This window comes from Montipora foliosa, chromosome 1 (genome assembly GCF_036669935.1).
Source record: "Montipora foliosa isolate CH-2021 chromosome 1, ASM3666993v2, whole genome shotgun sequence".
Lineage (NCBI taxonomy): Eukaryota > Metazoa > Cnidaria > Anthozoa > Scleractinia > Acroporidae > Montipora > Montipora foliosa.
The window spans coordinates 38,239,156-38,251,655 of NC_090869.1; the positions used below are offsets into that span (position 1 = coordinate 38,239,156).

General features: G+C 37.5%; 1 protein-coding gene across 4 annotated transcripts in view; it reads right to left on the reverse strand.

Annotated features, from left to right (window-relative positions):
- Window positions 1-12,500, reverse strand: part of LOC137997754 (sodium- and chloride-dependent GABA transporter 1-like) — a 37,579-nt gene that overhangs the window by 8,548 nt on the left and 16,531 nt on the right. For 2 of the 4 annotated variants that reach the window (XM_068843992.1, XM_068843971.1), the window contains exon 2: window positions 3,272-3,635. In XM_068843992.1, the coding sequence (XP_068700093.1) occupies window positions 3,272-3,623 (352 nt within the window). In that variant the 5' untranslated portion in view covers window positions 3,624-3,635. Of the gene's footprint in view, window positions 1-3,271; window positions 3,636-5,842; window positions 5,996-10,368; window positions 10,565-12,500 lie in introns of those variants that run through there. The other 2 variants (XM_068843982.1, XM_068844001.1) reach the window with 2 other exon arrangements.

Genomic DNA, 12,500 nt, shown 5'->3' on the forward strand with positions numbered 1-12,500 from the left:
AGGCTAGGCTTCTCTCAACTTTGCAAACCCCGCAAACTCGCAAGGTATCGAACGTTTTTCGGTCAAGAATTTCTTTTCGGGATGACTTAAGCAGCTTTTATAACTTCAAGCGCCACGAAGAGAGTTTTCTCAGCGTGAAAGGGAAAGTGAGGGAGCTCGGAGTTAATTGCTTTGAACTCAAATTGTTTCGTTTGGCGAGGTCAGCCACAGGAGCAAGTGACTGCCAAAATTATGCCATTTATACTCACTTACACTGACCACTCGACATGGGAGGCAAATTAGAGCAGTTGTTAGACTGGACTTGTAAGGCTAGAAGATATAATTGCACAAAGGACCTTACAGCAGGCCACAAAATCGGTGAAGGGTAATTGTGAATCATTTTGCAGAAAACTTGGGAGGAAAACTGAAAAGAAAGTAACTACGACATTCCAGAAATTATTCTTAGTGTTCAGTGTGTTCTTCGGCCATAAATGGTCATAAAGGTCTTCAACATTGTCATAGACTTAGCAGGCCAAAAGAGATCGACGGAGCACTGATTGTTCATCACAGTAAACAAAATTATGTTTTATTTCAATCATGGCTTACCAAAGGAGACCATCTACAGCTCATAAAAGTCATCAAATCATTTAAATGAACTGACTAACCTCCTTTTTTGCTCTTTACTTACTAAATCCGTGTTCGCAAACAGTTTACTGACTAAATGACTTTTTTAAAGAAGTTTACTGACTAGAGCCAACCCCATTGACACCCTCTGGGTTGAGCATGTTCGTCGTTGTGTAGTGGTGAAAACACAGGACTAAAGATCTGGAAGATCTCAGTCCGATTACCGGTGAGCGCATAATACAGTTCTTTGTTCCCTATCACTCTGTTGTAATTTTGAAAAACAACAAAAAAAAGCAAGGTGACACACGCTAACACCAACCCGGTGTGGCCAAGACTGAAAGTAGATAAGTGTATGAATACAGAAACCGATAAGATGATATGAAACATTAAGAAGATTGAGATGCGTAACGCAGAGCTTGAGAGGAGGTAAAGATGTTTTCAATCCGTGCTTGCACAGTGACTATATTACATGTTACGTCCACCGGCCGCTTAACATCCTTTTCGCGAATCATTACATGTAAAAGAAAACGCAAAAAATGTATCTAATTTCAACTTTGGGTAAACCAGGACTCCTTTCTTTGTCTAGGAACATCCCTGAACATGGCTGTCTTAAAGTCGTGTGAAAAAGAATTTATACCATTTTGTATATTCTTTTGATTTCATTCAAGTCGGTTTTTTAAGTACAAGGCTTAACAATAAATCGTTTGGAGATGAAAAGAGGTGGTATAACATCATTTCTTTGATGATAAATGAGGCCAAAAGTGAGGCTAAATTCAATTTGAAACAAGACAAAAGAATATGAAAACTTTGACCTAACCGCAAGGAAAAATGATTTAAAAATGAACGATTGTCGCACAACAAAACAGTCGTGTGATACGTGTACATTTGTTCGGTTGTCACAAAGGAAGCTGCCTCTAAAAATACTGATATCCTCTGAGACAGATGGCAAAGGAAAATCCCCTACAAATCTGTCACAACCGATTAGTTCACTTCCTTCTATAATACAATAAAGTTTCAGACTTAATTTGATGATTGCTCCTGTCCTGAGAGATTACTAATGATATCAACAAATTCCTTCTTTTTTTTTTTTCTCGTTAGCATTAAAACCACAAAAACATGCAAGTAAAGAATATTAACGACAACTAAAGATTTCCGTTTTCTGGCGTCGTCAGATCTCACAAACCCCGGTTTTCTTGAAGGATGACTGAAGAGATATATAAAAAGGGCCTTAAAAACATGAAAGTAAGCAATAGAAAGATGTTTTGACTGTTTCATGGTTATTTTTACCCATAAATTCAAGAGCGGAATAAATTTGGGCGTTTGTTATCGAAAAGTGAAACTAGAAAGTTTCATATAACTCCACACTTGCGAAGCATTTTACCTTGAGCAAAATTCATCACATGCATGGTGATTTTCAACAGATAACATAATGAAAAGTAAGTAGGCGGCTGCCACCCTCGGTTATTTATTACTTCATAATAGTGTCTCCATTTTTTTTCAACGTAAATTTTCACGTGGGTTGACAACGCCTCCAACAAGCAAAATTATCTTCAACGATTCACCGCTGTAACGATACAGTAAGCTCAAGCCGTAAAATATGTCTTATCGAGAACCTTAAAGGGTTCCTCAGCTATGTTATGTGTGTTTAAATATCCCATAAATGTCTTTTGGTGAATTGCAGAACACTTCTGATCCTCGGTGCATACCTAATGTCTTAAGTGCCTTCAAATAGTTATGTAACAACCGCAGGACCATATAAGGTATTCCGAGTAATACGACTAACACGATTCAAGAATGGTTCATTGTATGTTCAAGCTACCATTCAAACCAGGCTACTTTCAAACTTGAATTAAAAAACGTAATGTACTAATAATTAATTGTCTGGAATGAAAATGTTCACTACGAAATAATTTTTTTAAAAATCATAACCAAAACCAAAGAGGCTTCTATATTTTTAGTTGCATAGACTAAAACGAGACACAGTCCTTTTCACATGTCATTCACTGGCGTCATAAACTAATTCTGGATTGGTTCACGTAGCGCGGGAAATAAATTTTCATCGATATGAAATAAAAAATATGTAACTATGTGTAAATTGTCATGAAATTTTGATGCCTTGCACGACCAAGCTGTAACAAAATTCGTCATTTTAATAAATTAATTATGTACTCGTGCCACTAAAGACGTTTCAAGAGGGGTTGTACGCGTACTGTGTGTTCTTTTTCTTTCATAGAAGAAACTCTAGGAAGTGGATATTATTTTGAAAAACTCAATAACTTAGGCATAATTAAATCACCTCTACCATGAAAAAAAAATATTCACCTTGATTGATACATAGAAAACAATGTACCTACAAATTTTGCGGTATAATGGGCTAAGCATTATTAAACATTTCGAAATTCATCGCTTGCCATCAACTCAGCGAATCTCTCACGAACAGAATAATTTTTGTCTTCAAGTCTAAGGGAACTGAGATTTTAAACATAATTAAATGTCGCAAAACATCCTTACGTAACCTAAGTAAATGTATCAAATATTCTCTCAGTGATAATTTGAGGCTATCACCGACTGTCTTGTTTGTGTAGATTTTCCTACGGTAACCTTGAAAGCAAAGTTTGCACAAATCATAAAATCAACTCTCGAATATAAGGAAATTAGAAAACCATACCTTTAGCCAAAGGACAAATCGCGGCCCAAGAAGTGACAGGGCCTAAGCTCACATATTGGCCCAAGGCAAGTTCCATAAAGAACAAGGGCATTCCACACAAAAACAGCATACAGATGTAAGGAATAAGAAACGCCCCACCGCCATTTTCGAAACACAAATAAGGAAATCGCCACACGTTCCCTAACCCAACAGCATAGCCTATACAGGCCAAGAAAAACTCAACTTTCTTGCCCCATTTTTCACGTTCTTCAGTATTAACTTCCACTTCTACTTTGTGGCTGTCGTCTTCTGCGGGAAGCTCCTCTCCATCCACGGAACCATTGACGGCAAACTTCTTTTCATCTAGCTCCATGTCACTTTCTTTCTACCGAAACAAGAACATAAATATTCTTCAATAAACCCAAGACGTCTACGCACGGAATGTGCTTATGTTAACCGGTTTCAATTCAACAGCGCAACACCCAGCCGGGAAATAACAAGCGTTGCTTTTATTTGCGCCGTGAATATTTACTCATACTTGAAACTATTGTAGATTGGTCAGTGTCGAAGGCTCGTAATCACTGTCCAAGAATTTCGTTCGTGATAATTCGCGCCCCGATTGGTCAAAGGTCAACCCATTGTACGCACCTTAAATTTGAGTTTATTTTGATAAAGGGGTTCGAAAATTTAGATTATTAACTGCTGTGGCAGGTGTTCCAGACAACCACGCAAGAAATAAAGTCCTTATCGTGGTGTGAAGGTAATCGAAGATATTTCGACCATTGAAACTATTTCAAATTCCATGACGTAGTATGTATCTTAAGAACTCGATAAAGTCTCCGATATGTACCGTGCTCTATCGAGATCTTTTTGTTCAAGATTGTGGGACGTCTTGTTTTCGATGGTTTTTGCTGTTTCGCGACATTTCGCACAACTAACGAACCCGCAAATCGAAAATAGCAGTGTGGCGCCGTGGAAAAAATATATATTCAGTTTAAACTTCATGTTCAGTGTACTATGTATTCTTCAAATAGGACACCTAGTTTTGAAGCGCTTTAAATCGTAGTTTGGATTCTTATTTACTTTAAGCTAATTGACAATATCTTTAAGATATTTTTTTCTCCAATTCATGAGATAAATACATTTAAAAGATATTCATCTAAAGAGTTTCAAATAAAAAGAGTACACGCCTCCTCCAAATAATTTTTTTCTAATTCACTCCAAATGTGTGTTAACTTTCTTTAAAACACTTGAGTTTTGGTTTTACTATCTTACTATCTTTTGCTTTTAAGGGAAAGATTTTCCTCATGTTTAAGGAAATCTGAAGAAGTTCTGCGGAAAACTATAGGGAATTTAAAAATTCATTCAGTCAGTCAAGCATACAGAAAACACGACATGGAGACACCTGATTTATCTCTGAAAACTGAGAAAGCACTTCGTTTTCTCTCTTGAACGTGGTCTTTGAAAAAGACACCGTGGTAGCAGATAAACGAATCGAAATAAAAGCACTCAAAGTTACCAGTAATCTCTGTTTTCTTCAAACTGCATCCGCGGGGCTTTTTAAAAATAGAACTTTCTGAAATTTACATTTTATCTGGTAAATACAATTTTTTACAATTTCAATTTACAGTAGAGATTTCAAACACCTGCACATAGTTTTCTTTTTAAATTGCGATTGTAACATCCTTGTCTGTTGCAAACTTCTCGCAAAAAACCCATAGAAAACAAAAAGAAAGGTTTCAATAAAACGCTATTCTTTGATTGCATGCACCTGACCTCTTGGTTCTCACAATAGAGAAAAAGACTTTTGGGAATTTGATTCTATTATTATGCAAATCTTGAGCTACATTTTTCTATTCTTTTGGCATCACCATGGCCGTCTTATCACGTGAGTGCAATAGAGAATCATGCAGTGAAATTCAAACTGAGTCGAGTGGACCATTTCTATAATGTTAACTCTCAAGCTTATCCAATAATATCACTGGTTTTTACTGCTGGGGAGAAATTAAATCTGATTATTTATTGAGAAAAAGCTTTTACTCACATGAAGGATCAATTAACTGTGTTAAATTATTCGTTTTTTCTCATAACATAACAAGGAGAAAAACGAAATTAACAGACACCTGCATGACAGTTAACGTTGTCACTTTTCTGATTTAGAAGTAATGGCAAATTGAAAGGTAGCTGTTAGCTTAAATGCTTTCAAACGCCGTGTTAAAAAGCAAATAATTATACAATTATATGTATTGTCATTTTTGAGGACAAGATAGCAATAATTTCAACTATATTGTACATTTTTCATGAAAAACTACGACCACAGAGCACCCAGTGGATTCGTTAATGATTTGGGGGAGGGTGGGTGGTCTAGAGTCTTGTGGACATCTTTTCTGTTTCGAATTGAACTCGAAATAATATGAAGAAAGATACCGGGGTATGTGATGTGTTTATAAAGATAAAGAAACAGGAAGATTGGTCTTCTTTAGTTAATTTGTTCAACATTGTGTTTTACCATTAAATGCTCCATTCCGAAAGCCTTCCCCGCTTAATTTGTGTTGAAGAAAACGAAACATGAGGATTGAAATAAACTTCTACCTTTGCGTTCTCTCGCGCAATTTTATCACCGAGCCTTTCTTCCAAATGTTTCAGGATATCAAAACACGAAGATTGTGACTAGTTGTGGTGTTGTCCCCAGTGCTTAGCGAGCGAGATGCTGACACAGAGCTAGGGGTAACCGACTACCGCTAAATCGGATTAAATGATCTCTTTTCCTTGAAAAAAAAAAGAAACAGCCGCATTATGGTCACATCTCTCCTGAAAAGAAGGATAGATAAACCGTGTTTGTCTTCTCAGATATGATCGCAAAGCCTTGCCTGAGCGCGAAAAAACTGACGCAAAACGACTCCGCCATCTAAAACTTTTTAATCTTTCTATAAAAAGTAGGAACAGTTCATATCGTGAAACTTGCAGAAAGATACAATGATACTACACACCTAACCATAAAACATGGACTGGGATTCCATCCAGTGCGTAACATACTAAGAGCGCTAGTTACCAGCGACTCAGGACTAAGGAAACAAACTCCATTGGACAGCTACGTTATGCCATCAAGTGAAGGACAAAACAAATAGCCGTAAGGACAGACAGACACACACTGGAAAAACGTATTTACGTTATCGAAAACAGATCTACTCCTATTTTACAAACAACTATTGTCCTCAATGGAGGTTGACTAGCAATAGAGTTATTTTAACAAAGTTATGACATTAGAGTTAGAGTTAAGTTTCCAAAATCCTGAATTCAAGATTTTGGAAATTCAAGATTTTGGAAGGCCAAAATGCTGAATCAGAAATACAGAAATACAAAAAGTATCCTAAACATGATTTGTATAAAAGCTAACCTTAGGCCTAATTAGGCCTAAACAAAAGTTTTTAGGCCCAAGGTTAGCTTTTACGAATGTTGGCTTCCAAATCTTGAATTCAGGATTTTGCAAACTTAACTCTAACAATACGACATAAATCTATGAAAATAACTCTAAGAATAGTTGTCCCCGTCCCCAATGCTGTCTAATACAAGCCAGCGCGTCATGATGACGGATGATGAAAACGGTCACAGCTTACTCGTTCCAAATACGAACATACGACATATTACGGTTATTGTCTTCAAAACTAAGACGCTTTGACCCCCAAAAAAGGGCTTTTCTTTCTTTACAATCGGCGTTAAAGTCTTTTTTAACGAAAAGGCAGATGAATGAAAGAAAAAATTCGATTGCACACATCGTGGACGAGCCGAAGACCATGCTTTTGGGAATTACACAGATAACGGAGCTAGAAACCCAAAAAGGTCGACAAATTAACACAAACGGAAAACAGGAAAGAGGACAGGACTGCAGCCGCCACTTTCGCCTTTCCATTCTCCCACTAGCCGGGCTCTCTTCATTCGCCGATTCTTCCCTGGTTCGCTCTTTGGTTACATGGCCTGTTTCTTGAAAACGAGCCTTGACACGTGCAATGCTTCTTTCATCGTGTCTAGAAGGCATACGTGTTCCAATAATCGTTCCAATTTTAACTAACGATCCCGAGAATTCTAAGATATTGGCAACTCCATCTATCTGTATGGAAGCTTAAGCAGTAAATCAGAAATGAACAATAAATGATTCCTTTTATGTGTGTGGTATCTTTTATACTTAAACGTGAACAACAAGTTATTGAAAGTAATTGTCAAGAAGGAAAGAAAGAAAGCAAAAAGAAAAAGAAGAAAAGAATGGATAGACGAGAGAACGAACGAGTGAATTAATGAACAAATCGATGAACGAACGAACAAATAAAAATTTGTCTCTGCAGCTGGAATCTGTAAAAATACTTTACACGAATTATTTACTATCAAGGAAATCTTTGGCTTCCGATCTCCTACATCTACAAAGGGGCGTCTTGTCTTCTTCATGCGTTTCACAGTCCGTCTTCAACGGACTCGCCTCAGACTTGCCTCGGGGCAAAACAAGTTGAAATCCCAGAGGTATAGCATGAAGTTGGAAAGGAGTCAGCAGTCCAAAACAGAAGCCCAGTTATTTGGAACGTAATAAAATAATTAATTTAAAATCATGTGTTAACAAAAGGATTTTGAACAAATCATACCTAAACGTTCTAAAGATATCAATCATATTTCCTTTAAAGCTCCCATGGTAGCAAAGAAAGATGATGACTTTGTATACTTTGAGATTTTAGGAATTTTATTATTTTATTAAAGAAATCAATATTCATTGAGTTTGTCTGCATACTATTTTTTTCTTTTCACTATTATTATCATTTTATTGAGAGGAGACAACCAAAAAACTCAACTCACTCGTCACAGAGCGACTTTCGGATAAATTAATTATGGGTTAAAAAAGAAAAGTAATTAAATTGTGAGTTTCTACAATTTCTACTCGCTGATTGTTAATTAGTACTCTTTGCTATTGTAAAAATCCAGGCGGTTATTTGACACATTTATCCTGAGAGTTGATCGATACTTCCTTTGTAGAATTCATCTTTCTCTTTTGCTGATCTTCTTTCGACGTTAATATTTAAGTAAAAATATAGTGTCGACTTCATTTTTTGTCATCAATTCTAATGTTAACGAAAGGAAAATCTGCACTTTAAGATTTGGGTAAGCCCACGTCAAGGACAAAATTCCCTCAAGCTTCTTCTCCTGCCTGACAACTTGTTTAGATAAAAAACTTAAAGTAATGGTGAAATGGCGCTCTGTCGTACGCAGATAGATGGCTTGACATTTTTGGCTTAATGGCTCCCTAAAGTTTATTGTCTAGAACTGCAATTCGTTGGTTTACCTTGCAAATTCGGCCGTTACCCTTCTAGCGGCAAACTTTCGCAAAGGAATATCTTGACTTGCTCTTTTTCCATTTATATCATGATGGTTTGTGAACTGTCAAACTTACATTTTGCATATGCTTGCATTATCTTCACCTTATTTTATTTGTTTGTAACCAATTAACTTAATTATCGCAGAACTTCACGGTAAGAGCTTTGGATAATAACTGTGGCGGCCAGTAGGATCAGTGATGAATACTGAGCCATCGGTGAGTGGTAAGTCAGTTCAGTGATGAAATGAAGTCAGTCCAGGAATTTCAAGCAAGTAAATTGTAAAGAGCCCTCGATGACTAAGGTATAAAATGTCATGGGAAGAAAGAGTAACCCTGTTATCTTGAAGTCAATATACAGTACGAATCTTCTTGTGAATAAAGTACCTCCGCCAATCATGCCACCCCCCCCCCCCCACCCCTCCCTCCCCACTCTGGCTCCAAGGTCTCACACGCATATGAATTGCTTTGTTCGCAAATCCGATAACCGTATTGTTTTCACTCACGTGATCAGAAACCTTGCTTACTTGGGTACACCAACATAGACCTTTTTGCAGATACAGCGGCCATTGTGAGTTCTATTGTTTCAAATAGCTATTATGGGATGCACAGGGGGCAAATGCATATTAATTTGCCCCCTGAGCATCCCATAATATCTTTCGAAACAATAGAAATCAAAATGGCCGCCGTATCTGCAAAAAGGTCTATGGCCGACGTTCTATTGTTTGGGAACACCAACATGGCCGCCGTGACGTCACGTGAAAACACTCTATAGAGCGTTTTCACATGACGTCACGGCAACCATGTTGGTGTTCCAAAACAAAGAAACGGCGGCCATGTTGGTATTCCAAACTAATTCATGTGAAGAAAGGCGTGTCTAATTCGTATTGGCTAAGCAATTTTTCCCTCCTGGCCTAGCCGGGAATTACGGCTGTCTCTCTTCACAACCTTAAAATTCTCACCTAGAGGTATAAATATAATCATTGGATCACAAAACAATACAACATTCACAAAAAAATTACTATTATTGAATAAACTAAAAGGTTTCAATCTTCATTTAATACGAAACAATAACTAGATTAATTATTAATAACTCTGCGAGCGAGAGTATTCCGAACAGTCCGTTACAAAATTAGAACTAGATTCATGCACGCACTTCCTCTCTGCATTACCAGTTGAACAACTAACCACTGTATGCGATATTTTGCTCTTATATCAGATATTACTTTCCTATGGTGAATGGTGAACAAAAACAATTATAGTCTATCTTATTGTTTGAGTTAAGATACTGGTTGAAGGACTGAAATCCTTAACTGAAAGCAAAGGCTCTCTTTTGCTGAATCAAATAACGATTTAGGTCTTTTAAATCAAATAGTTCACTCTGTTTTGATTCTTGCCGCCTTATTTAACTTAGTAATGTATCTGTTTTCTTATTTCGCGAAAAAAAAAAATCCGCGGAGTTTTTGTGGCACCAACCGGTAATAAACATAACCTCTTTAAAGGGACGCGAATTCTAGTTTTCCAGTAGACCCTTGGCTTTATAATCTCTTAAGCATTTTAAGACCGACAGCAGCTCACGCTATTTATGAATTTTGAATAATATTAAGTACCTAACTAACAAGTTAGTGAGGAATGTTTACAATACGAGTTCTGAATATTTACATTATTTTTCTGACCGCCGAAATTGTATAACGGTGTCCTCATACCACACTATTTTCTATGAGCTGTTATAAACATTCATAACGCCGTCCAAAAACGTCATTACCTGCGTAAATCCCTGTGACAAATAGGATCAAAAGATGTCCAAAGTCGCGCACAGAAAGAAGAGGAAGGTTTCCTTGAATAACATTGAAAGAAGCGAGCAGGTTTCTTCTTTAGCAAAACGGGACCATTGTGTTGTCGTCACAACGAATTACACGCGTGGGTTTCTGACTGGTTAATATATTGGTTTTCTATCCACCCTGTAATTAATAAGCAGCATGAGCCGTATTATCGTTTTTGGCTCTTAATTATAAATTTTCTCGACCAAGTTTCCGTTCGCTGGGTATTTCATCAAGAGGGTATGCGACCCTTTGGCCATTAACTCTTTTGTGAGATATTACTAGTTTATTATGCCACCAAACAAACGTTTTTTCACCATTGGCGGGTAGCGTTTAACGGTCCCACAGAAAGGAAGGAAGGAAGGAATCTTTATTACACACATTGATATTTTAACTAATTATAGAGATCATACAGGTATATAAGACAAAATTAGGAAAAACTGAGGATAGAAATAGATTTTTTTACAATGTGGGTGCACAGTGGCCAAAGGAGCCACAAATAAGGACATTATGAGCGGAAGCTCTAAACGGCCAAAAAGTTATACTGGTTCGATTCTAACTTGATTTTAATGCGAGAATTTCCACCTGTTAGTTTTCTTTTGCCCAAATCGAGATGAATCAAATAAAAAAGATCAAAACAACTTCTATCAGTAAATATTTGCCACTGGACGATGCAACAAGATCGAACTTGTTCTCAAAACGTTCGATGTTGACGCTTCTGAAAAAAGATCGTTTCACCTCAGTGACAGAAAACACCATTGCCCCATAATGGCATATCTAAAGAATAAACCGTTTGCTCCATCGCTTACTGAAACGATGTTCCACCTGTCGCCATGTTATAACATATTATTCCCGTAGCTTGTTATTATATACGTTTATATCCAGAAAGCAACTACGCGAAAATTCAAAAAATAAAGAAAAAGAAAAAAATATCTCTAATATCAGAATACAAAAGACAGGCTGACTGTTATTTTAAAATAACATTTTTTTCACATTTTTTTCAATATATAGAGGATATTACACGGTGGCTAAAAGATATGAATTTTATGTTTGAGTGGCAGGAACAATATTGGGACAATAAATAACATGGCAGAGATTGAAAGCAGACTCTAAAACAAATGCTGGGTATTGAAAAAGGCGGGAATCGCGATGTTATGGTCAATAAATACGCCACTTGGTTCCAAGCTGTAGTGGTCGAATTGATCCTATGAGACCGCCGGGACGAACTCAGACCGGTATGAACTTGGGGTGACCCGAAAACACTGACCATGGACCCCCCCACGGACCGGGTCCATGGACTGCCTTACGGACCGGTCCAGGGACTATCTCTACGGACCCCCTCTACGGACCACCCAAAAAACACAGAATTAAAAATAAATAACAACTGAAAATTTGTTTATACCGGTTGTCTGGATAGACCACTCTTGCAGGTGAGATCTCAGCCATTACGCTCCGCAAAGCAGATAATTATAAAGGCTTAGGTGTTGCCTTTTCCTTCGCTGTTAACCGGAGTGCTTCAAACTAAGTTCTTCCGCCATTTGTTTGTTGTGTGTGTGTGGAATAAAAATACATTAAAAAAAAAAAGTTCTTCCGCCATTTTGTTTAGGACAGAGAGATCGTGAAGACTGGGGCGAGTTCACAAACCCGCGGGAGAATGATCCGAACATTTCAACAAAATGGCGGAGGGAAATATTAAAGAAAGAAAATGCAAATAGACTTACTTATTATCAATCTTTTTCGAAGGATTCCGGTCCACAGCGAAGGAAAGGGCAATATGTGATTAATAGACTTTGTACCCGAGCCTGAGTCTGTTAAGTTGCGGAGCGTTACGGTTTAGATTTCGCCGATACGAGTGGTCTATCCAGACAACTGGTAAGTCAAACTTTTAGTTTTTTATTTTCATTTCTATGTTGTTTTAGGGTGGTCCCTATAGGGGGTCCGTAAGGGTAGTCCGTGGACCGGTCCGTGAGGCAGTCCGTGGACCCAGTCCAGTCCAGTCCATGGACCGGGGGTCAGTGTTTTCGGGTCACCCATGAACTTGTACCGGTAGGAAATTTTTGCAGCTGTTTACATGAAA